The sequence below is a fragment of the Anser anser genome, assembly GCF_964211835.1.
Source record: "Anser anser genome assembly, contig: SUPER_W_unloc_3, whole genome shotgun sequence".
Taxonomy (NCBI): domain Eukaryota; kingdom Metazoa; phylum Chordata; class Aves; order Anseriformes; family Anatidae; genus Anser; species Anser anser.
Window position 1 is genome coordinate 40116 of NW_028154229.1, and position 25118 is coordinate 65233.

The 25118-nt window shown below is 55.5% G+C and overlaps 2 protein-coding genes across 2 annotated transcripts; both read right to left on the minus strand.

The window, feature by feature from the left end:
* Positions 1–2052: 2052 nt before the first annotated feature.
* LOC310888914 (adenosine 5'-monophosphoramidase HINT1-like) lies at positions 2053–4808 on the minus strand. Its single transcript, XM_083852555.1, has 3 exons — positions 4635–4808; positions 3108–3213; positions 2053–2404 (listed from the first exon to the last, which is right to left on the minus strand). The coding sequence occupies exons 1-3, from the start codon at positions 4775–4777 to the stop codon at positions 2150–2152; spliced, it is 504 nt and encodes a 167-aa protein (XP_083708681.1). The 5' UTR covers positions 4778–4808; the 3' UTR covers positions 2053–2149.
* Positions 4809–9675: 4867 nt separating this feature from the next.
* LOC310888898 (uncharacterized protein) lies at positions 9676–23898 on the minus strand. The gene is made up of 5 exons (XM_083852539.1): positions 23296–23898; positions 21749–21854; positions 17640–17686; positions 11508–11613; positions 9676–10804 (listed from the first exon to the last, which is right to left on the minus strand). Exons 1-5 carry the CDS (start codon positions 23436–23438, stop codon positions 10550–10552), a joined length of 657 nt encoding a protein of 218 aa, XP_083708665.1. The 5' UTR covers positions 23439–23898; the 3' UTR covers positions 9676–10549.
* Between the last annotated feature and the right edge of the window lie 1220 nt (positions 23899–25118).

The window sequence follows — 25118 nt, forward strand, 5'->3', positions numbered from 1 at the left end:
AGGGCAGACCCGGGGAACTATAGGCCTGTCAGTTTGACCTCAGTGCCGGGGAAGCTCATGGAGCAGATTATCTTGAGGGTCATCACGCGGCACTTGCAGGGCAAGCAGGCGATCAGGCCCAGTCAGCATGGGTTTGTGAAAGGCAGGTCCTGCTTGACGAACCTGATCTCCTTCTATGACCAAGTGACGCGCTTGGTGGATGAGGGAAAGGCTGTGGACGTGGTCTACCTTGACCTCAGTAAGGCTTTTGACACCGTTCCCCACAACATTCTCCTCAAGAAACTGGCTGCTCGGGGCTTGGACTGGCGTACGCTTCGCTGGGTTAGAAACTGGCTGGATGGCCGGGCCCAGAGAGTTGTGGTGAATGGAGTCAAATCTGGTTGGAGGCCGGTCACTAGTGGAGTCCCCCAGGGCTCGGTACTGGGGCCGGTCCTCTTTAATATCTTTATTGATGATCTGGATGAGGGCGTCCAGTGCACCCTCAGTAAGTTTGCAGATGACACCAAGCTAAGTGCGTGTGTCGATCTGCTCGAGGGCAGGAAGGCTCTGCAGGAGGATCTGGATAGGCTGGAGCGATGGGCTGAGGTCAACTGCATGAAGTTCAACAAGGCCAAGTGCCGGGTCCTGCACCTGGGCTGCAACAACCCCAAGCAGAGCTACAGGCTGGGAGATGAGTGGCTGGAAAGCTGCCTGGCCGAGAAGGACCTGGGAGTATTGGTGGATAGTCGGCTGAATATGAGCCAGCAGTGTGCTCAGGTGGCCAAGAAGGCCAACGGCATCCTGGCCTGTATAAGAAGCAGTGTGGCCAGCAGGTCGAGGGAAGTGATTGTCCCCCTGTACTCGGCTCTGGTGAGGCCGCACCTCGAGTACTGTGTTCAGTTTTGGGCCCCTCGCTACAGGAAGGACATGGACGTGCTCGAGCGAGTCCAGAGAAGGGCGACCAAGCTGGTGAGGGGTCTGGAGAACAAGTCTTACGAGGAGCGGCTGAGGGAGCTGGGCTTGTTCAGCCTGGAGAAGAGGAGGCTCAGGGGCGACCTCATCGCTCTCTACAGTTACCTGAAAGGAGGCTGTAGAGAGGTGGGGGTTGGTCTATTCTCCCACGTGCCTAGTGACAGGACGAGGGGGAATGGGCTAAAGTTGCGACAGGGGAGTTTTAGGTTGGATGTTAGGAAGTACTTCTTTACCGAAAGGGTTATTAAGCATTGGAACGGGCTGCCCAGGGAGGTGGTGGAGTCACCATCCCTGGAGGTCTTTAAAAGACGTTTAGATGTAGAGCTTAGGGATATGGTTTAGTGGAGTACTTAGTGTTAGGTCGGAGGTTGGACTCGATGATCTTGAGGTCTCTTCCAACCTAGAGAAATCTGTGAATCTGTGAATCTGTGAACAAAGCACGAGAGGTGATCGCATTTAAACGCCTTATGGTGCCTTTAGCTAATCCTTCTTCTAGTTCCTGAACAACGGACTTCGTTTAGAAAAAAAGAAGACTCTAAAAATACATACAAAAAAATAAAGGGAACGGCAGCCGAGTCTTGAACGTTCAGAAGCCGACTCAAGCATCCCAGAGCCTTCTACGCTTTGAAAAGCGTCTGTGGGAGAAATTACTTCTCGAAGTTGCGAAACCCACGACTGAAAAGAAAGCGGTAGCAAAACTCCTACGGTAGTCAAGAACAGGCTGACAAGCACCTGTCAGAAATCACACCGGGTAGAGTTTATTCTGCCTCCTCGGGACAGGGGCAGACAACAGACGATGCCTGGAAGCTTTCTTCCAACCTTATTCTTCTCTGGTTCTACATCTGCCAGTCCTCGATGCGGCTGTTTCGCAATAAAAGCACGCCCTTTTATTTGGGAGCAGGGGGAAGATAGCAAGGCCTCAAACACACAGCACATCCTAGATCGTCTTAGGGAGATGGAGACCCACAGGACCGCCGAGCGCTTCTATCTTCGCGTTTCAAATGACTGGGCAAACCACCATCTACACGACACTGTCAACAGACCGAAACATTCTTTTAACTTGCAGAACTATTTCCATCGGCAAGACACACAAGACAGAGGTCATATCCCCATGCTCCATCTTTATTGTGCAAGTGCTGCTCAAAGCTCTTTATTACCCTCCATAGACAGCCGTCCAGGAAAAAAAAAAAAAAAAAAATCATACATCAACAGGGGCTAGATTGACGGGCAACATATGAAACCTACTCGGCGGCGACCCGTACGCGTGCAGTGACGCCTGCGGTGCAAAAACCTTAGCCAGGAGGCCGGCCCAACTGACCGCCACCCAGAATACGTAGATGTACACGACAGCCCGAAGGGCCCGAGGGTGGGCATTCACAGCCATCCGGAATCCATTGGTCAGGTCCAGGTTAGCAGCACACTTCTTGCCAACAACCATTACACGCCCAAGAAGCTGGAAAAAGGAAATAACGTTACCTAACATAACGTGCCACGACGCACAGAACGAACGCGAGCGGAGAACCATCCACAGAACACGGTTAGCTAATCCTTCACGATTCAACCGCTGCTCTTTGAATTACCCTCTAGACGGGAACAGACTACAAAACAGTCACAGAAGCTAAATTTGTCTCGGGGGTTAAAGCCCCCGTCATAGCTTCGGGCAACGTAAGCCGCTCTGGCGGAAAATAAAAGCTTCACGGTGCCTTTTCTTTTGCGTGGCCTCACAAAGCCTTGGAACTTGACTTGCATAGCTAACAGCGAAACAAACACCCAGCGCCGCTCAACCAGCTTTCCCTTTCCTCGCCTCTGACCTGCCCAAACCCCAAGCCCTCTTCTGCATAGTCAAAGTACCACCGCCGCTGTCTGGAAACCGTGAAAACGGGCATCAGACCGTACTTCGGAACAACACTGCTTTTTGCACTACAAGCGCGTAGCCGGAGACCAGCATCGCTTTATATCGCCGCTCTTAGTCAAAAAGCTCAACTCCATTACAAGCTAGAGGCAAAAGACTACAGCATCGGAAAACCCAAAATAGCCTACTGTGCGCCCCTCCGCAACATCCAGAGGAAAAGAGGGGACGGGAAAGAGTCTAGGAAGTTACAAACTAGTTACAGGTACAGCCAGCCTAGCGAAAAGAAAGCTCCCACAGTACTCACGGGTCCGCCAGAATCTTCTGCTTCACATAACCGGACAACTGCCTTCTCAGGAAGGACTAGGAAAAAACACTGGAGCCTGAGGCGAACTATCACGGAACGCAAGGCGCTGGAGGAAGAGTAAACAGTTACAACGCAGTCAGCTTCAGAGAAAGGCAACAGCTTAAGCAAATCACTATGCCCCACCGAACTCGTCCTACCGAAGCAGATTATCAGGTACCCCAAACGCGCACGACAAAACAGCGATTCTTCTTAAGCGATCTTTGAATAGGCAAAGTTCTCTACCTTCTACACGCAAAACACACAAGCGGCAAACAATTGCTAACTGTCCTTCAGTTATGTCCAAATATTGCCTCGGCCAGAGGTAGGAAGGCATCTTCAAAGAACCCGGAGTAATCCGGCTGAGGCTGTATAAACTCTCCGTCCTCGATAACGCCACGTACTCAGGGGAAAGAACATTCCAAGTTAGCCCGTTACGGCCGGCTCTACGTCAGACACCTCCAGACCGAGGCCAAGGTATCACCTGCGAAACACGAATACCACCGATCTGTAGGAAACCATCGACTCGCAACTAATTGCGAGGGAACTCCCCAAATCACCAGCAGACCGAAACTGCATACGGCACCAGAAGCAGGATCCAGCACGCAAGGTGACGGGGGCAACGAGACAGCCGAGTACTTCAGATTAGCGACTTCCGGCAGTTTTATTTATTTTAGATGCGACTGAAACAGCGCCGATAAGACTCGATTCCACAGATGCTTTGCACTTCTTACTCACCATCGCCTTTCACTGCGCGACAATCGAGAATTACGAGCCTTCCTCACACTTCTCCCCCCTATAACATCGCTCAACTGTGAAACAGGCCTTCGGTACAGCGAGCTAAGCAAATTCAAGACCATTCGCTATAGCCAACTACACTCCAAAAGCAGTTCTAAGTTCCCCCCCTGCCTCAAGTGAGGACCAGCAGCCTGCGGGATTGACTGGCTTCTAGATGTTTAAGAAAGCTAGGAAAAGCTGCAATTCTTCCCTTTCACAAGCCACTTTGGAGAGAGCGTGCGCTCGCGTGCGCGGTGGGGGTGGTGCCATAACCAAAGCCTAGCACGGCCGAGCCGGGGCGTCTCTAGAACGCTGTCACGAGGCGCATCAAGACCTGCGTTTCTGCTACGCAGAAATGACTGATTACGGTCACTACTGCGATGCTCGCTGCCTATACGCAGGCAGTCCGAACCCCCAAGGAGACCGACTGCGCCGGCGACCCAGTACGCGCCGTGGCACCCCGGGGGCAGGCGGGACGCGCACCGAAGAAGCGCGGGGTTTTAGAGGCGCTGCAGTAGAGAGCGCCACGAGCCGGAGAGACCCCGACCGACCGACCGACCGTCCGTCCGTCCGTCCGTCCCTCCCTCCCGCAGCAAGGCCACCACCCGCCCTGCCGCACTCCCGGGACCCGCGACGGGCCCTCGTTTCAGAGGGCCTGCGAGCGGCCGAGGGAAGGAAGGAAAGAGAAGACTCGCACGACGACGCCGCGGCTACCTCCTCGCCCACGACCGCTCATCCTCACGGAGAACGTTGGCGGGGACCTCCTTGCCCTTGCAGGCGACCTCTCCGAAAGCGGCTGCAGCGGCAGCGCCGCCGCCGGGCCAGGCGGCCTGCGCCCTAACGATCCCGTCGGCCATGACGGCGCCCGCTCGGTACAACGCCCCCTCCCTTCCCGCACTCGGCCCGGCCCTCCGCGGCGCTCATTGGGCCGACAGATCGCCGCCGACCGCTCCCGCGCCTCGATTGGCTGCCTCGCCTGCCCTCTTCCCTTGTCCCCGCCCTCTCGGCGGCTCCGCTCCCGTCGACCCGGTGCTTATCGGCGCTCAGGGAGGTCGCGTGCCCTCGGGGCGCGGAGGGATCCGACCGGGAGGGAGGAAGTGGGCGCCCGAAAACGGGCTGGGCGGCTCCGCGGAGGGAAGCCGGGCCCTGCACGGCTGGGAAACGAGCTCCACAGAACGGTTGCTCCGATCATAGAATCATAGCATGGCTTGGCTTGGCAGGGACCTTACTTAAAGATCACCTAATTCCAACCCCCCCGCCCTGGGCAGGGACACCTTCCACTAGACCACGTTGCTCAAAGCCCCATCCAACCTGGCCTTAAACACTTCCAGGGACGGGGCATCCGCCACTTCTCCTGGCAACCCGTTCCAGTGCCTCACCCCCCTCTCAGGAAAGAATCTCTTCCAACTATCCAGTCTAAGTCTACCCTCTTTGAGTTTAAAACCATTACTCCTTGCCCTATCGCTCCTCTCCCTGACAAAGAGTCCCTCCCCAGCTTTCCTGTAGGGCCCCCCCTTTGGGTACTGGAAGGCCCCTCCAAGGTCTCCCCGGAGCCTTCTCTTCTCTCTCCAGGCTGAACCACCCCAACTCCCTCAGCCTGCCTTCCTGGGAGAGGTGCCCCAGCCCCCTGGTCATCTTCGTGGCCCTCCTCTGGACGCGTTCTAGTACGTCCCCGTCCTTCTTGTGCTGGGGGCCCCAGAGCTGAACACAGTACTTACTCTAGGTGGGGCCTCACAAGAGCACAGCAGCAGAGAGGGAGAATCACCTCCCTCGACTTGCCGGCCGCCCTCCTTTTGATGCGGCCCAGGATACGGGTGGCTTTCCGGGCTGCAAGCGTCCATTGCATTGCCGGCTCCGGTTGACGAGCTTCTCATCAACCAACGCCCCCAGGCCCTTCTCCTCAGAGCTGCTCTCCATCCATTCTCCGCCCAGCCTGGATTCGTGCTTAGGATTGCCCCGGACCAAATGCGGGACCTCGCGCTCGTAGCCCCAACTATTATTTATGACCCTATCAGCTCCACCCCAAACACGCTGGTGGCTTTTGGGCGCTGCTCCCCGCAGGCAGATCCCCGCTTTTGCCAGGGCAGGCCTTACCTTTTCAGAAGTTGCTCCACAACCTTCCCTGAGAGCCCCACTTCAACTGCTGGTGTTTCTAAGGGGGAAAGCTGCACCTCCCGCGCACGGGGTGGCGGGGAGGAATACAAAGCCTGTGCTCAGCCCTGGCACATCACAACTGGGTTTGTGCTCAGCTGGGGAGGAGGCTTCTGGAAAAATAGGCAGTGCCCCCCAAGGCTGCCCAAGCGTGGTCCGCGGTGCCCTGCAGCAGCCCCAGGGAGAGCGGAGCTCAAACTGGCCCGACACGGCGGCAGGGACGTGGCCGTCCCCACACGCGCGGTTCCTGCCTGAGTAGGCCACAGCGCTTCTGCCTCTCTGACAGGCTTGGAGGGTAACGACATCAGAATACGCTCGCTTTAGTTTGAGGTTCCAGGCGCTACTGCCATCGGGATGGCACACGGGGACGGGGCTGGGGCTGGGGCTGGGGGCAGGCAACCACAGGCAGCTTTAACATCTCAGTCCTCCCCGTCGGCCATCTCCCAGCTACCACGCGGGCCACTCAGTGCGACCAGACACCAATTCACCCAAGGCAACAAAAATATTTACAGAGCTACACCTCTCCTCGTAACTGTTTGTTGTTTACGGCTGAAACCAGTCCTGGGATAGGATATGCCACCTGGACTGAGCAAAGCCTTTGATACGGTCCCTCACCACATTCTTCTCTCTAAATTGGAGAGGTATGGATTTGAAGGATGGACTGCTGGGCGGATAAAGAATTGGTTGGCTGGTCGCAGCCAAAGGGTTGTGGTCAACGGCTCTATGTCTGGGTGGAGGCCGGTCACAAGCGGTGTCCCTCAGGGGTCGGCCTCGGGACCGGTGCTCTTCAACATCTTTAGCAATGACACAGACGACGGAATCGAGCAAGTTTGCAGATGACACCAAGCTGAGCGGTGCAGTCGATACAACAGAGGGAAGGGATGCCGTCCGGAGGGACCTGGACAGGCCGGAGAAGTGGGCCCATGAGAACCTAATGAGGTTCAACAAGGCCAAGTGCAAGGCGTTGACCTTGGGCTGGGGCAATCCCAGGTATTTCTATAGACTGGGAGAAGAAGAACTTGAGAGCAGCCCTGCGGAGAAGGACTTGGGGGTCCTGATGGACGAGAAGCTGGACACGAGCCAGCAGCGCGCGCTTGCAGCCCGGAAGGCCAACTGTGTCCTGGGCTGCATTAACAAAGGGGTGGCCAGCAGGGAGAGGGAGGTGATTATCCCCCTCTACCCTGCTCTTGGGAGACCCCACCTGGAATACTGCGTGCAGGCCTGGGGCCCCCAGCACAAGAAGGATGTGGAGCTCTTGGAAAGGTCAGTCTCACCTCCGTCCCTGGAAAGGTGTTGGAACAGCTGGAAAGGTGTTGGAACAGCTTGTTCTGGATGCCATCTCCAAGCCATTGGAAGAGAAGGAGGTTATGAGGAGTAGTCAGCATGGATTCACCAAGGGGAAATCGTGCTCGACCGACCTCGTTGCCTTCTATGATGGCATCACCAGCTGCGTTGATGGAGGGAGAGCAGTGGATGTCATCTACCTTGACTTTAGCAAGGCTTCCGATACTGTCTCCCACGACGTCCTGCTAGCAAAGCTGAGAAAGCGTGGGATAGACGAGTGGACGGTAAGGTGGGTTGAGACCTGGCTGACCGGCCGAGCTCAGAGGGTGGTGATCGGCGGCGCAGAGTCCGGCTGCAGCCCTGTGACTAGCGGTGTTCCCCAGGGGTCGGTGCTGGGTCCGGTCTTGTTCAACATCTTCATCGCCGACCTTGACGAGGGAATAGTGTCCAGCCTCAGCAAGTACGCTGATGATACAAAGCTGGGAGGAGTGGCCGACACGCCAGAAGGCTGTGCTGCCATTCAGCGAGACCTGGGCGGGCTGGAGAGCTGGGCAGGAAGAAGCCAAATGAAGTTTAACAAGAGCAAGCGTAGAGTCCTGCACCTGGGAAGGAACAACCGCGTGTATCAGTACAGGCTGGGGGATGACCTGCTGGAGAGGAGCGCTGCGGAGAAGGACCCGGGGGTCCTGGTGGACGACAGGTTGACCATGAGCCAGCGGCGTGCCCTGGTGGCCAAGAAGGCCAATGGGATCCTGGCGTGCGTTAAAAGGAGCGTGGCCAGCAGGTCAAGGGAGGTGATCCTCCCCCTCTACTCTGCCCTGGGCAGGCCTCGCCTGGAGTACCGTGTCCGGTTCTGGGCTCCCCAGTACAAAAAGAGACAGGGATCTCCTGGAAAGAGTCCAGCGGAGGGCAACAAAGATGATACGGGGCCTGGAGCATCTCCCCTATGAGCAAAGACTGAGAGACCTGGGCCTGTTCAGCCTTGAGAAGAGAAGACTGAGAGGGGATCTTATCAATGATTACAAGTATCTTAAGTGTGGGAGACAGTGGGACTTGGCCACCCTCTTTTCAGTGGTTTGTGGGGATAGGACAAGGGGCAACGGCCAAAAACTGGAGCACAGGAAGTTCCGCACCAACATGCGAAAGAACTTCTTCACGGTGAGGGTGACGGAGCGCTGGAACAGGCTGCCCGGGGAGGTTGTGGAGTCTCCTTCTCTGGAGATATTCAAGGCCCGTCTGGACGCCTACCTGGGCAGCCTGCTCTAGGGAACCTGCTCTGGCAGGGGGGTTGGACCCGACGATCTCTTGAGGTCCCTTCCAACCCCTACGAATCTGTATATACAGGAGTAAAAATACACGTGTTGATAGCGATAGGACAAGGGGGAATGGTTTTAAACTAAGACAGGGGAGATTTAGCTTAGATATTAGGAGAAAGTTTTTCACTCAGAGGGTGGTGAGGCACTGGAACGGGTTGCCCAGAGAGGTTCTGGATGCCCCATCCCTGGAGGCATTCAAGGCCAGGCTGGACGCGGCTCTGGGCAGCCTGCTCTAGCGGTTGGCAACGCTGCCCAGAGCAGGGGGGTTGAAACTAGATGATCTTTAAGGTGCTTTTCAACCCAGGCCATTCTATGGTTCTATGATATGCTCTTTGAAAGCGTACAGGCTAAAGGAAGGGTCAAATTGGTGCCTCGGGGGCAAATTTCTTCGCCTTCTACGGTTGTCTAACAGTGCCTATTAAGCAAAGAGATTACCAATCGTCTTCCTCCTCTACTTTCTCAGGAATTAAACACCTTTTGTGAAAGACTACAAGCGCTGATAGCATTAGCTAGACCGACTGGGGAACAGTTGAACACGTAAATACTTACTCAAGGTCCATTTGCACAGGTTTCTTTGAGCAGTTCCATCTTCTACGTCAACAAAACAGACCAATGAAAGAGACCAAGGACAAATACAGAAACAGAACAGTTGATCAAGTGCCAATTTAAGAAGCTTTCCCTGAAAGGGCAACAGCATCTCCACCTCCACCCACCCCTCCCCTCCCCTCCCTTCCCTTCCCCTCCCCTCCCCCCCCCCAAGTAGTTGACTTCCACAACTATTTTCATCTGACCCCGCAAACGGCAAATTCTATATTACTTCGAGTAGAACAAGGGCTGTTTCTTGTTTCGGTTTGGTTTTTATCATTCAGCTTCTTCAAAAGACTTTAGTCATTCACAGCTGCAATCGTTAACCCCGCAAACAGATCCAGTAACAAAGATCATTCCTCCTGCTAAGGAATCGAGTTTCTTTGTGAGGAACGGAGTCACAAAAATCATTTCATTAGCAAGTTTCAAACACTAAAAATATTTAATAGCATTTTAACGCTCCCACGCTCCAGTAAGCCTTGAACGTAACCGCAATTAAACAAGGAGCACAGCAAAGCCAGAGGTCTAACAAAGCACGAGAGGTGATCGCATTTAAACGCCTTATGGTGCCTTTAGCTAATCCTTCTTCTAGTTCCTGAACAACGGACTTCGTTTAGAAAAAAAGAAGACTCTAAAAATACATACAAAAAAATAAAGGGAACGGCAGCCGAGTCTTGAACGTTCAGAAGCCGACTCAAGCATCCCAGAGCCTTCTACGCTTTGAAAAGCGTCTGTGGGAGAAATTACTTCTCGAAGTTGCGAAACCCACGACTGAAAAGAAAGCGGTAGCAAAACTCCTACGGTAGTCAAGAACAGGCTGACAAGCACCTGTCAGAAATCACACCGGGTAGAGTTTATTCTGCCTCCTCGGGACAGGGGCAGACAACAGACGATGCCTGGAAGCTTTCTTCCAACCTTATTCTTCTCTGGTTCTACATCTGCCAGTCCTCGATGCGGCTGTTTCGCAATAAAAGCACGCCCTTTTATTTGGGAGCAGGGGGAAGATAGCAAGGCCTCAAACACACAGCACATCCTAGATCGTCTTAGGGAGATGGAGACCCACAGGACCGCCGAGCGCTTCTATCTTCGCGTTTCAAATGACTGGGCAAACCACCATCTACACGACACTGTCAACAGACCGAAACATTCTTTTAACTTGCAGAACTATTTCCATCGGCAAGACACACAAGACAGAGGTCATATCCCCATGCTCCATCTTTATTGTGCAAGTGCTGCTCAAAGCTCTTTATTACCCTCCATAGACAGCCGTCCAGGAAAAAAAAAAAAAAAAAATCATACATCAACAGGGGCTAGATTGACGGGCAATATATGAAACCTACTCGGCGGCGACCCGTACGCGTGCAGTGACGCCTGCGGTGCAAAAACCTTAGCCAGGAGGCCGGCCCAACTGACCGCCACCCAGAATACGTAGATGTACACGACAGCCCGAAGGGCCCGAGGGTGGGCATTCACAGCCATCCGGAATCCATTGGTCAGGTCCAGGTTAGCAGCACACTTCTTGCCAACAACCATTACACGCCCAAGAAGCTGGAAAAAGGAAATAACGTTACCTAACATAACGTGCCACGACGCACAGAACGAACGCGAGCGGAGAACCATCCACAGAACACGGTTAGCTAATCCTTCACGATTCAACCGCTGCTCTTTGAATTACCCTCTAGACGGGAACAGACTACAAAACAGTCACAGAAGCTAAATTTGTCTCGGGGGTTAAAGCCCCCGTCATAGCTTCGGGCAACGTAAGCCGCTCTGGCGGAAAATAAAAGCTTCACGGTGCCTTTTCTTTTGCGTGGCCTCACAAAGCCTTGGAACTTGACTTGCATAGCTAACAGCGAAACAAACACCCAGCGCCGCTCAACCAGCTTTCCCTTTCCTCGCCTCTGACCTGCCCAAACCCCAAGCCCTCTTCTGCATAGTCAAAGTACCACCGCCGCTGTCTGGAAACCGTGAAAACGGGCATCAGACCGTACTTCGGAACAACACTGCTTTTTGCACTACAAGCGCGTAGCCGGAGACCAGCATCGCTTTATATCGCCGCTCTTAGTCAAAAAGCTCAACTCCATTACAAGCTAGAGGCAAAAGACTACAGCATCGGAAAACCCAAAATAGCCTACTGTGCGCCCCTCCGCAACATCCAGAGGAAAAGAGGGGACGGGAAAGAGTCTAGGAAGTTACAAACTAGTTACAGGTACAGCCAGCCTAGCGAAAAGAAAGCTCCCACAGTACTCACGGGTCCGCCAGAATCTTCTGCTTCACATAACCGGACAACTGCCTTCTCAGGAAGGACTAGGAAAAAACACTGGAGCCTGAGGCGAACTATCACGGAACGCAAGGCGCTGGAGGAAGAGTAAACAGTTACAACGCAGTCAGCTTCAGAGAAAGGCAACAGCTTAAGCAAATCACTATGCCCCACCGAACTCGTCCTACCGAAGCAGATTATCAGGTACCCCAAACGCGCACGACAAAACAGCGATTCTTCTTAAGCGATCTTTGAATAGGCAAAGTTCTCTACCTTCTACACGCAAAACACACAAGCGGCAAACAATTGCTAACTGTCCTTCAGTTATGTCCAAATATTGCCTCGGCCAGAGGTAGGAAGGCATCTTCAAAGAACCCGGAGTAATCCGGCTGAGGCTGTATAAACTCTCCGTCCTCGATAACGCCACGTACTCAGGGGAAAGAACATTCCAAGTTAGCCCGTTACGGCCGGCTCTACGTCAGACACCTCCAGACCGAGGCCAAGGTATCACCTGCGAAACACGAATACCACCGATCTGTAGGAAACCATCGACTCGCAACTAATTGCGAGGGAACTCCCCAAATCACCAGCAGACCGAAACTGCATACGGCACCAGAAGCAGGATCCAGCACGCAAGGTGACGGGGGCAACGAGACAGCCGAGTACTTCAGATTAGCGACTTCCGGCAGTTTTATTTATTTTAGATGCGACTGAAACAGCGCCGATAAGACTCGATTCCACAGATGCTTTGCACTTCTTACTCACCATCGCCTTTCACTGCGCGACAATCGAGAATTACGAGCCTTCCTCACACTTCTCCCCCCTATAACATCGCTCAACTGTGAAACAGGCCTTCGGTACAGCGAGCTAAGCAAATTCAAGACCATTCGCTATAGCCAACTACACTCCAAAAGCAGTTCTAAGTTCCCCCCCTGCCTCAAGTGAGGACCAGCAGCCTGCGGGATTGACTGGCTTCTAGATGTTTAAGAAAGCTAGGAAAAGCTGCAATTCTTCCCTTTCACAAGCCACTTTGGAGAGAGCGTGCGCTCGCGTGCGCGGTGGGGGTGGTGCCATAACCAAAGCCTAGCACGGCCGAGCCGGGGCGTCTCTAGAACGCTGTCACGAGGCGCATCAAGACCTGCGTTTCTGCTACGCAGAAATGACTGATTACGGTCACTACTGCGATGCTCGCTGCCTATACGCAGGCAGTCCGAACCCCCAAGGAGACCGACTGCGCCGGCGACCCAGTACGCGCCGTGGCACCCCGGGGGCAGGCGGGACGCGCACCGAAGAAGCGCGGGGTTTTAGAGGCACTGCAGTAGAGAGCGCCACGAGCCGGAGAGACCCCGACCGACCGACCGACCGTCCGTCCGTCCGTCCGTCCGTCCGTCCCTCCCTGCCTCCCTCCCTCCCTCCCGCAGCAAGGCCACCACCCGCCCTGCCGCACTCCCGGGACCCGCGACGGGCCCTCGTTTCAGAGGGCCTGCGAGCGGCCGAGGGAAGGAAGGAAAGAGAAGACTCGCACGACGACGCCGCGGCTACCTCCTCGCCCACGACCGCTCATCCTCACGGAGAACGTTGGCGGGGACCTCCTTGCCCTTGCAGGCGACCTCTCCGAAAGCGGCTGCAGCGGCAGCGCCGCCGCCGGGCCAGGCGGCCTGCGCCCTAACGATCCCGTCGGCCATGACGGCGCCCGCTCGGTACAACGCCCCCTCCCTTCCCGCACTCGGCCCGGCCCTCCGCGGCGCTCATTGGGCCGACAGATCGCCGCCGACCGCTCCCGCGCCTCGATTGGCTGCCTCGCCTGCCCTCTTCCCTTGTCCCCGCCCTCTCGGCGGCTCCGCTCCCGTCGACCCGGTGCTTATCGGCGCTCAGGGAGGTCGCGTGCCCTCGGGGCGCGGAGGGATCCGACCGGGAGGGAGGAAGTGGGCGCCCGAAAACGGGCTGGGCGGCTCCGCGGAGGGAAGCCGGGCCCTGCACGGCTGGGAAACGAGCTCCACAGAACGGTTGCTCCGATCATAGAATCATAGCATGGCTTGGCTTGGCAGGGACCTTACTTAAAGATCACCTAATTCCAACCCCCCCGCCCTGGGCAGGGACACCTTCCACTAGACCACGTTGCTCAAAGCCCCATCCAACCTGGCCTTAAACACTTCCAGGGACGGGGCATCCGCCACTTCTCCTGGCAACCCGTTCCAGTGCCTCACCCCCCTCTCAGGAAAGAATCTCTTCCAACTATCCAGTCTAAGTCTACCCTCTTTGAGTTTAAAACCATTACTCCTTGCCCTATCGCTCCTCTCCCTGACAAAGAGTCCCTCCCCAGCTTTCCTGTAGGGCCCCCCCTTTGGGTACTGGAAGGCCCCTCCAAGGTCTCCCCGGAGCCTTCTCTTCTCTCTCCAGGCTGAACCACCCCAACTCCCTCAGCCTGCCTTCCTGGGAGAGGTGCCCCAGCCCCCTGGTCATCTTCGTGGCCCTCCTCTGGACGCGTTCTAGTACGTCCCCGTCCTTCTTGTGCTGGGGGCCCCAGAGCTGAACACAGTACTTACTCTAGGTGGGGCCTCACAAGAGCACAGCAGCAGAGAGGGAGAATCACCTCCCTCGACTTGCCGGCCGCCCTCCTTTTGATGCGGCCCAGGATACGGGTGGCTTTCCGGGCTGCAAGCGTCCATTGCATTGCCGGCTCCGGTTGACGAGCTTCTCATCAACCAACGCCCCCAGGCCCTTCTCCTCAGAGCTGCTCTCCATCCATTCTCCGCCCAGCCTGGATTCGTGCTTAGGATTGCCCCGGACCAAATGCGGGACCTCGCGCTCGTAGCCCCAACTATTATTTATGACCCTATCAGCTCCACCCCAAACACGCTGGTGGCTTTTGGGCGCTGCTCCCCGCAGGCAGATCCCCGCTTTTGCCAGGGCAGGCCTTACCTTTTCAGAAGTTGCTCCACAACCTTCCCTGAGAGCCCCACTTCAACTGCTGGTGTTTCTAAGGGGGAAAGCTGCACCTCCCGCGCACGGGGTGGCGGGGAGGAATACAAAGCCTGTGCTCAGCCCTGGCACATCACAACTGGGTTTGTGCTCAGCTGGGGAGGAGGCTTCTGGAAAAATAGGCAGTGCCCCCCAAGGCTGCCCAAGCGTGGTCCGCGGTGCCCTGCAGCAGCCCCAGGGAGAGCGGAGCTCAAACTGGCCCGACACGGCGGCAGGGACGTGGCCGTCCCCACACGCGCGGTTCCTGCCTGAGTAGGCCACAGCGCTTCTGCCTCTCTGACAGGCTTGGAGGGTAACGACATCAGAATACGCTCGCTTTAGTTTGAGGTTCCAGCCGCTACTGCCATCGGGATGGCACACGGGGACGGGGCTGGGGCTGGGGCTGGGGGCAGGCAACCACAGGCAGCTTTAACATCTCAGTCCTCCCCGTCGGCCATCTCCCAGCTACCACGCGGGCCACTCAGTGCGACCAGACACCAATTCACCCAAGGCAACAAAAATATTTACAGAGCTACACCTCTCCTCGTAACTGTTTGTTGTTTACGGCTGAAACCAGTCCTGGGATAGGATATGCCACCTGGACTGAGCAAAGCCTTTGATACGGTCCCTCACCACATTCTTCTCTCTAAATTGGAGAGGTATGGATTTGAAGGATGGACTGCTGGGCGGATAAAGAATTGGTTGGCTGGTCGCAGCCAAAGGGTTGTGGTCAACGGCTCTATGTCTGGGTGGAGGCCGGTCACAAGTGGTGTCCCTCAGGGGTCGGCCTCGGGACCGGTGCTCTTCAACATCTTTAGCAATGACACAGACGACGGAATCGAGCAAGTTTGCAGATGACACCAAGCTGAGCGGTGCAGTCGATACAACAGAGGGAAGGGATGCCGTCCGGAGGGACCTGGACAGGCCGGAGAAGTGGGCCCATGAGAACCTAATGAGGTTCAACAAGGCCAAGTGCAAGGCGTTGACCTTGGGCTGGGGCAATCCCAGGTATTTCTATAGACTGGGAGAAGAAGAACTTGAGAGCAGCCCTGCGGAGAAGGACTTGGGGGTCCTGATGGACGAGAAGCTGGACACGAGCCAGCAGCGCGCGCTTGCAGCCCGGAAGGCCAACTGTGTCCTGGGCTGCATTAACAAAGGGGTGGCCAGCAGGGAGAGGGAGGTGATTATCCCCCTCTACCCTGCTCTTGGGAGACCCCACCTGGAATACTGCGTGCAGGCCTGGGGCCCCCAGCACAAGAAGGATGTGGAGCTCTTGGAAAGGTCAGTCTCACCTCCGTCCCTGGAAAGGTGTTGGAACAGCTGGAAAGGTGTTGGAACAGCTTGTTCTGGATGCCATCTCCAAGCCATTGGAAGAGAAGGAGGTTATGAGGAGTAGTCAGCATGGATTCACCAAGGGGAAATCGTGCTCGACCGACCTCGTTGCCTTCTATGATGGCATCACCAGCTGCGTTGATGGAGGGAGAGCAGTGGATGTCATCTACCTTGACTTTAGCAAGGCTTCCGATACTGTCTCCCACGACGTCCTGCTAGCAAAGCTGAGAAAGCGTGGGATAGACGAGTGGACGGTAAGGTGGGTTGAGACCTGGCTGACCGGCCGAGCTCAGAGGGTGGTGATCGGCGGCGCAGAGTCCGGCTGCAGCCCTGTGACTAGCGGTGTTCCCCAGGGGTCGGTGCTGGGTCCGGTCTTGTTCAACATCTTCATCGCCGACCTTGACGAGGGAATAGTGTCCACCCTCAGCAAGTACGCCGATGATACAAAGCTGGGAGGAGTGGCCGACACGCCAGAAGGCTGTGCTGCCATTCAGCGAGACCTGGGCGGGCTGGAGAGCTGGGCAGGAAGAAGCCAAATGAAGTTTAACAAGAGCAAGCGTAGAGTCCTGCACCTGGGAAGGAACAACCGCGTGTATCAGTACAGGCTGGGGGATGACCTGCTGGAGAGGAGCGCTGCGGAGAAGGACCCGGGGGTCCTGGTGGACGACAGGTTGACCATGAGCCAGCGGCGTGCCCTGGTGGCCAAGAAGGCCAACGGGATCCTGGCGTGCGTTAAAAGGAGCGTGGCCAGCAGGTCAAGGGAGGTGATCCTCCCCCTCTACTCTGCCCTGGGCAGGCCTCGCCTGGAGTACCGTGTCCGGATCCGGGCTCCCCAGTACAAAGAGAGACAGGGGTCTCCTGGAAAGAGTCCAGCGGAGGGCAACAAAGATGATACGGGGCCTGGAGCATCTCCCCTATGAGCAAAGACTGAGAGACCTGGGCCTGTTCAGCCTTGAGAAGACTGAGAGGGGATCTTATCAATGATTACAAGTATCTTAAGTGTGGGAGACAGTGGGACTTGGCCACCCTCTTTTCAGTGGTTTGTGGGGATAGGACAAGGGGCAACGGCCAAAAACTGGAGCACAGGAAGTTCCGCACCAACATGCGAAAGAACTTCTTCACGGTGAGGGTGACGGAGTGCTGGAACAGGCTGCCCGGGGAGGTTGTGGAGTCTCCTTCTCCGGAGATATTCAAGGCCCGTCTGGACGCCTACCTGGGCAGCCTGCTCTAGGGAACCTGCTCTGGCAGGGGGGTTGGACCCGATGATCTCTTGAGGTCCCTTCCAACCCCTACGAATGTGTATATACAGGAGTAAAAATACACGTGTTGATAGCGATAGGACAAGGGGGAATGGTTTTAAACTAAGACAGGGGAGATTTAGCTTAGATATTAGGAGAAAGTTTTTCACTCAGAGGGCGGTGAGGCACTGGAACGGGTTGCCCAGAGAGGTTCTGGATGCCCCATCCCTGGAGGCATTCAAGGCCAGGCTGGACGCGGCTCTGGGCAGCCTGCTCTAGTGGTTGGCAACGCTGCCCAGAGCAGGGGGGTTGAAACTAGATGATCTTTAAGGTGCTTTTCAACCCAGGCCATTCTATGGTTCTATGATATGCTCTTTGAAAGCGTACAGGCTAAAGGAAGGGTCAAATTGGTGCCTCGGGGGCAAATTTCTTCGCCTTCTACGGTTGTCTAACAGTGCCTATTAAGCAAAGAGATTACCAATCGTCTTCCTCCTCTACTTTCTCAGGAATTAAACACCTTTTGTGAAAGACTACAAGCGCTGATAGCATTAGCTAGACCGACTGGGGAACAGTTGAACACGTAAATACTTACTCAAGGTCCATTTGCACAGGTTTCTTTGAGCAGTTCCATCGGCTCTTCTACGTCAACAAAACAGACCAATGAAAGAGACCAAGGACAAATACAGAAACAGAACAGTTGATCAAGTGCCAATTTAAGAAGCTTTCCCTGAAAGGGCAACAGCATCTCCACCTCCACCCACCCCTCCCCTCCCCTCCCTTCCCCTCCCCTCCCCCCCCCCAAGTAGTTGACTTCCACAACTATTTTCATCTGACCCCGCAAACGGCAAATTCTATATTACTTCGAGTAGAACAAGGGCTGTTTCTTGTTTCGGTTTGGTTTTTATCATTCAGCTTCTTCAAAAGACTTTAGTCATTCACAGCTGCAATCGTTAACCCCGCAAACAGATCCAGTAACAAAGATCATTCCTCCTGCTAAGGAATCGAGTTTCTTTGTGAGGAACGGAGTCACAAAAATCATTTCATTAGCAAGTTTCAAACACTAAAAATATTTAATAGCATTTTAACGCTCCCACGCTCCAGTAAGCCTTGAACGTAACCGCAATTAAACAAGGAGCACAGCAAAGCCAGAGGTCTAACAACAAAAAATCCTTTTACAAATACATCAACGCGAAACGGAGGACTAGGGAGAATCTCCATCCTTTACTGGATGCGAGGGGAAACCTAGTTACTAAGGATGAGGAAAAGGCTGAGGTGCTTAATGCCGCCTTTGCCTCAGTCTTTAGCGGCAATACCGATTGTTCTCCGGACACCCAGTGCCCTGAGCTGGTGGAAGGGGATGGGGAGCAGGATGTGGCCTTCGCTATCCATGAGGAAATGGTTGGCGACCTACTACGGAGCTTGGATGTGCGCAAGTCGATGGGGCCGGATGGGATCCACCCAAGGGTACTGAGAGAACTGGCGGAGGAGCTGGCCGAGCCGCTTTCCATCATTTATCGGCAGTCCTGGCTATCGGGGGAGGTCCCGGTTGACTGGCGGCTAGCCAATGTGACGCCTATCTATAAGAAGGGCCGGAGGGCAGACCCGGGGAACTATAGGCCTGTCAGTTTGACCTCAGTGCCGGGGAAGCTCATGGAGCAGATTATCTTGAGGGTCATCACGCGGCACTTGCAGGGCAAGCAGGCGATCAGGCCCAGTCAGCATGGGTTTGTGAAAGGCAGGTCCTGCTTGACGAACCTGATCTCCTTCTATGACCAAGTGACGCGCTTGGTGGATGAGGGAAAGGCTGTGGACGTGGTCTACCTTGACCTCAGTAAGGCTTTTGACACCGTTCCCCACAACATTCTCCTCAAGAAACTGGCTGCTCGGGGCTTGGACTGGCGTACGCTTCGCTGGGTTAGAAACTGGCTGGATGGCCGGGCCCAGAGAGTTGTGGTGAATGGAGTCAAATCTGGTTGGAGGCCGGTCACTAGTGGAGTCCCCCAGGGCTCGGTACTGGGGCCGGTCCTCTTTAATATCTTTATTGATGATCTGGATGAGGGCGTCCAGTGCACCCTCAGTAAGTTTGCAGATGACACCAAGCTAAGTGCGTGTGTCGATCTGCTCGAGGGCAGGAAGGCTCTGCAGGAGGATCTGGATAGGCTGGAGCGATGGGCTGAGGTCAACTGCATGAAGTTCAACAAGGCCAAGTGCCGGGTCCTGCACCTGGGCTGCAACAACCCCAAGCAGAGCTACAGGCTGGGAGATGAGTGGCTGGAAAGCTGCCTGGCCGAGAAGGACCTGGGAGTATTGGTGGATAGTCGGCTGAATATGAGCTAGCAGTGTGCTCAGGTGGCCAAGAAGGCCAACGGCATCCTGGCCTGTATAAGAAGCAGTGTGGCCAGCAGGTCGAGGGAAGTGATTGTCCCCCTGTACTCGGCTCTGGTGAGGCCGCACCTCGAGTACTGTGTTCAGTTTTGGGCCCCTCGCTACAGGAAGGACATGGACGTGCTCGAGCGAGTCCAGAGAAGGGCGACCAAGCTGGTGAGGGGTCTGGAGAACAAGTCTTACGAGGAGCGGCTGAGGGAGCTGGGCTTGTTCAGCCTGGAGAAGAGGAGGCTCAGGGGCGACCTCATCGCTCTCTACAGTTACCTGAAAGGAGGCTGTAGAGAGGTGGGGGTTGGTCTATTCTCCCACGTGCCTAGTGACAGGACGAGGGGGAATGGGCTAAAGTTGCGACAGGGGAGTTTTAGGTTGGATGTTAGGAAGTACTTCTTTACCGAAAGGGTTATTAAGCATTGGAACGGGCTGCCCAGGGAGGTGGTGGAGTCACCATCCCTGGAGGTCTTTAAAAGACGTTTAGATGTAGAGCTTAGGGATATGGTTTAGTGGAGTACTTAGTGTTAGGTCGGAGGTTGGACTCGATGATCTTGAGGTCTCTTCCAACCTAGAGAAATCTGTGAATCTGTGAATCTGTGAACAAAGCACGAGAGGTGATTGCATTTAAACGCCTTATGGTGCCTTTAGCTAATCCTTCTTCTAGTTCCTGAACAACGGACTTCGTTTAGAAAAAAAGAAGACTCTAAAAATACATACAAAAAAATAAAGGGAACGGCAGCCGAGTCTTGAACGTTCAGAAGCCGACTCAAGCATCCCAGAGCCTTCTACGCTTTGAAAAGCGTCTGTGGGAGAAATTACTTCTCGAAGTTGCGAAACCCACGACTGAAATGAAAGCGGTAGCAAAACTCCTACGGTAGTCAAGAACAGGCTGACAAGCACCTGTCAGAAATCACACCGGGTAGAGTTTATTCTGCCTCCTCGGGACAGGGGCAGACAACAGACGATGCCTGGAAGCTTTCTTCCAACCTTATTCTTCTCTGGTTCTACATCTGCCAGTCCTCGATGCGGCTGTTTCGCAATAAAAGCACGCCCTTTTATTTGGGAGCAGGGGGAAGATAGCAAGGCCTCAAACACACAGCACATCCTAGATCGTCTTAGGGAGATGGAGACCCACAGGACCGCCGAGCGCTTCTATCTTCGCGTTTCAAATGACTGGGCAAACCACCATCTACACGACACTGTCAACAGACCGAAACATTCTTTTAACTTGCAGAACTATTTCCATCGGCAAGACACACAAGACAGAGGTCATATCCCCATGCTCCATCTTTATTGTGCAAGTGCTGCTCAAAGCTCTTTATTACCCTCCATAGACAGCCGTCCAGGAAAAAAAAAAAAAAAAAAAATCATACATCAACAGGGGCTAGATTGACGGGCAACATATGAAACCTACTCGGCGGCGACCCGTACGCGTGCAGTGACGCCTGCGGTGCAAAAACCTTAGCCAGGAGGCCGGCCCAACTGACCGCCACCCAGAATACGTAGATGTACACGACAGCCCGAAGGGCCCGAGGGTGGGCATTCACAGCCATCCGGAATCCATTGGTCAGGTCCAGGTTAGCAGCACACTTCTTGCCAACAACCATTACACGCCCAAGAAGCTGGAAAAAGGAAATAACGTTACCTAACATAACGTGCCACGACGCACAGAACGAACGCGAGCGGAGAACCATCCACAGAACACGGTTAGCTAATCCTTCACGATTCAACCGCTGCTCTTTGAATTACCCTCTAGACGGGAACAGACTACAAAACAGTCACAGAAGCTAAATTTGTCTCGGGGGTTAAAGCCCCCGTCATAGCTTCGGGCAACGTAAGCCGCTCTGGCGGAAAATAAAAGCTTCACGGTGCCTTTTCTTTTGCGTGGCCTCACAAAGCCTTGGAACTTGACTTGCATAGCTAACAGCGAAACAAACACCCAGCGCCGCTCAATCAGCTTTCCCTTTCCTCGCCTCTGACCTGCCCAAACCCCAAGCCCTCTTCTGCATAGTCAAAGTACCACCGCCGCTGTCTGGAAACCGTGAAAACGGGCATCAGACCGTACTTCGGAACAACACTGCTTTTTGTACTACAAGCGCGTAGCCGGAGACCAGCATCGCTTTATATCGCCGCTCTTAGTCAAAAAGCTCAACTCCATTACAAGCTAGAGGCAAAAGACTACAGCATCGGAAAACCCAAAATAGCCTACTGTGCGCCCCTCCGCAACATCCAGAGGAAAAGAGGGGACGGGAAAGAGTCTAGGAAGTTACAAACTAGTTACAGGTACAGCCAGCCTAGCGAAAAGAAAGCTCCCACAGTACTCACGGGTCCGCCAGAATCTTCTGCTTCACATAACCGGACAACTGCCTTCTCAGGAAGGACTAGGAAAAAACACTGGAGCCTGAGGCGAACTATCACGGAACGCAAGGCGCTGGAGGAAGAGTAAACAGTTACAACGCAGTCAGCTTCAGAGAAAGGCAACAGCTTAAGCAAATCACTATGCCCCACCGAACTCGTCCTACCGAAGCAGATTATCAGGTACCCCAAACGCGCACGACAAAACAGCGATTCTTCTTAAGCGATCTTTGAATAGGCAAAGTTCTCTACCTTCTACACGCAAAACACACAAGCGGCAAACAATTGCTAACTGTCCTTCAGTTATGTCCAAATATTGCCTCGGCCAGAGGTAGGAAGGCATCTTCAAAGAACCCGGAGTAATCCGGCTGAGGCTGTATAAACTCTCCGTCCTCGATAACGCCACGTACTCAGGGGAAAGAACATTCCAAGTTAGCCCGTTACGGCCGGCTCTACGTCAGACACCTCCAGACCGAGGCCAAGGTATCACCTGCGAAACACGAATACCACCGATCTGTAGGAAACCATCGACTCGCAACTAATTGCGAGGGAACTCCCCAAATCACCAGCAGACCGAAACTGCATACGGCACCAGAAGCAGGATCCAGCACGCAAGGTGACGGGGGCAACGAGACAGCCGAGTACTTCAGATTAGCGACTTCCGGCAGTTTTATTTATTTTAGATGCGACTGAAACAGCGCCGATAAGACTCGATTCCACAGATGCTTTGCACTTCTTACTCACCATCGCCTTTCACTGCGCGACAATCGAGAATTACGAGCCTTCCTCACACTTCTCCCCCCTATAACATCGCTCAACTGTGAAACAGGCCTTCGGTACAGCGAGCTAAGCAAATTCAAGACCATTCGCTATAGCCAACTACACTCCAAAAGCAGTTCTAAGTTCCCCCCCTGCCTCAAGTAAGGACCAGCAGCCTGCGGGATTGACTGGCTTCTAGATGTTTAAGAAAGCTAGGAAAAGCTGCAATTCTTCCCTTTCACAAGCCACTTTGGAGAGAGCGTGCGCTCGCGTGCGCGGTGGGGGTGGTGCCATAACCAAAGCCTAGCACGGCCGAGCCGGGGCGTCTCTAGAACGCTGTCACGAGGCGCATCAAGACCTGCGTTTCTGCTACGCAGAAATGACTGATTACGGTCACTACTGCGATGCTCGCTGCCTATACGCAGGCAGTCCGAACCCCCAAGGAGACCGACTGCGCCGGCGACCCAGTACGCGCCGTGGCACCCCGGGGGCAGGCGGGACGCGCACCGAAGAAGCGCGGGGTTTTAGAGGCGCTGCAGTAGAGAGCGCCACGAGCCGGAGAGACCCCGACCGACCGACCGACCGACCGTCCGTCCGTCCGTCCCTCCCTGCCTCCCTCCCTCCCTCCCTCCCGCAGCAAGGCCACCACCCGCCCTGCCGCACTCCCGGGACCCGCGACGGGCCCTCGTTTCAGAGGGCCTGCGAGCGGCCGAGGGAAGGAAGGAAAGAGAAGACTCGCACGACGACGCCGCGGCTACCTCCTCGCCCACGACCGCTCATCCTCACGGAGAACGTTGGCGGGGACCTCCTTGCCCTTGCAGGCGACCTCTCCGAAAGCGGCTGCAGCGGCAGCGCCGCCGCCGGGCCAGGCGGCCTGCGCCCTAACGATCCCGTCGGCCATGACGGCGCCCGCTCGGTACAACGCCCCCTCCCTTCCCGCACTCGGCCCGGCCCTCCGCGGCGCTCATTGGGCCGACAGATCGCCGCCGACCGCTCCCGCGCCTCGATTGGCTGCCTCGCCTGCCCTCTTCCCTTGTCCCCGCCCTCTCGGCGGCTCCGCTCCCGCCGACCCGGTGCTTATCGGCGCTCAGGGAGGTCGCGTGCCCTCGGGGCGCGGAGGGATCCGACCGGGAGGGAGGAAGTGGGCGCCCGAAAACGGGCTGGGCGGCTCCGCGGAGGGAAGCCGGGCCCTGCACGGCTGGGAAACGAGCTCCACAGAACGGTTGCTCCGATCATAGAATCATAGCATGGCTTGGCTTGGCAGGGACCTTACTTAAAGATCACCTAATTCCAACCCCCCCGCCCTGGGCAGGGACACCTTCCACTAGACCACGTTGCTCAAAGCCCCATCCAACCTGGCCTTAAACACTTCCAGGGACGGGGCATCCGCCACTTCTCCTGGCAACCCGTTCCAGTGCCTCACCCCCCTCTCAGGAAAGAATCTCTTCCAACTATCCAGTCTAAGTCTACCCTCTTTGAGTTTAAAACCATTACTCCTTGCCCTATCGCTCCTCTCCCTGACAAAGAGTCCCTCCCCAGCTTTCCTGTAGGGCCCCCCCTTTGGGTACTGGAAGGCCCCTCCAAGGTCTCCCCGGAGCCTTCTCTTCTCTCTCCAGGCTGAACCACCCCAACTCCCTCAGCCTGCCTTCCTGGGAGAGGTGCCCCAGCCCCCTGGTCATCTTCGTGGCCCTCCTCTGGACGCGTTCTAGTACGTCCCCGTCCTTCTTGTGCTGGGGGCCCCAGAGCTGAACACAGTACTTACTCTAGGTGGGGCCTCACAAGAGCACAGCAGCAGAGAGGGAGAATCACCTCCCTCGACTTGCCGGCCGCCCTCCTTTTGATGCGGCCCAGGATACGGGTGGCTTTCCGGGCTGCAAGCGTCCATTGCATTGCCGGCTCCGGTTGACGAGCTTCTCATCAACCAACGCCCCCAGGCCCTTCTCCTCAGAGCTGCTCTCCATCCATTCTCCGCCCAGCCTGGATTCGTGCTTAGGATTGCCCCGGACCAAATGCGGGACCTCGCGCTCGTAGCCCCAACTATTATTTATGACCCTATCAGCTCCACCCCAAACACGCTGGTGGCTTTTGGGCGCTGCTCCCCGCAGGCAGATCCCCGCTTTTGCCAGGGCAGGCCTTACCTTTTCAGAAGTTGCTCCACAACCTTCCCTGAGAGCCCCACTTCAACTGCTGGTGTTTCTAAGGGGGAAAGCTGCACCTCCCGCGCACGGGGTGGCGGGGAGGAATACAAAGCCTGTGCTCAGCCCTGGCACATCACAACTGGGTTTGTGCTCAGCTGGGGAGGAGGCTTCTGGAAAAATAGGCAGTGCCCCCCAAGGCTGCCCAAGCGTGGTCCGCGGTGCCCTGCAGCAGCCCCAGGGAGAGCGGAGCTCAAACTGGCCCGACACGGCGGCAGGGACGTGGCCGTCCCCACACGCGCGGTTCCTGCCTGAGTAGGCCACAGCGCTTCTGCCTCTCTGACAGGCTTGGAGGGTAACGACATCAGAATACGCTCGCTTTAGTTTGAGGTTCCAGCCGCTACTGCCATCGGGATGGCACACGGGGACGGGGCTGGGGCTGGGGC

What these genes read in the sequence shown, in the direction of transcription:
- LOC310888898 (XM_083852539.1), bottom strand. Translation starts at nt 23,438, where the DNA reads ATGGCCGACGGGATCGTTAGGGCGCAGGCCGCCTGGCCCGGCGGCGGC. An exon ending in GAGCGGTCGTGGGCGAGGAG is followed by an intron (nt 21,855 to 23,295) that starts GTAGCCGCGGCG and finishes CTCTTCCTCCAG; the next exon opens with CGCCTTGCGTTCCGTGATAG. An exon ending in CAGAAGATTCTGGCGGACCC is followed by an intron (nt 17,687 to 21,748) that starts GTGAGTACTGTG and finishes TTGTTGACGTAG; the next exon opens with AAGAGCCGATGGAACTGCTC.
- LOC310888914 (XM_083852555.1), bottom strand. Translation starts at nt 4,777, where the DNA reads ATGGCCGACGGGATCGTTAGGGCGCAGGCCGCCTGGCCCGGCGGCGGC. An exon ending in GAGCGGTCGTGGGCGAGGAG is followed by an intron (nt 3,214 to 4,634) that starts GTAGCCGCGGCG and finishes CTCTTCCTCCAG; the next exon opens with CGCCTTGCGTTCCGTGATAG. An exon ending in CAGAAGATTCTGGCGGACCC is followed by an intron (nt 2,405 to 3,107) that starts GTGAGTACTGTG and finishes TCCTTTTTCCAG; the next exon opens with CTTCTTGGGCGTGTAATGGT.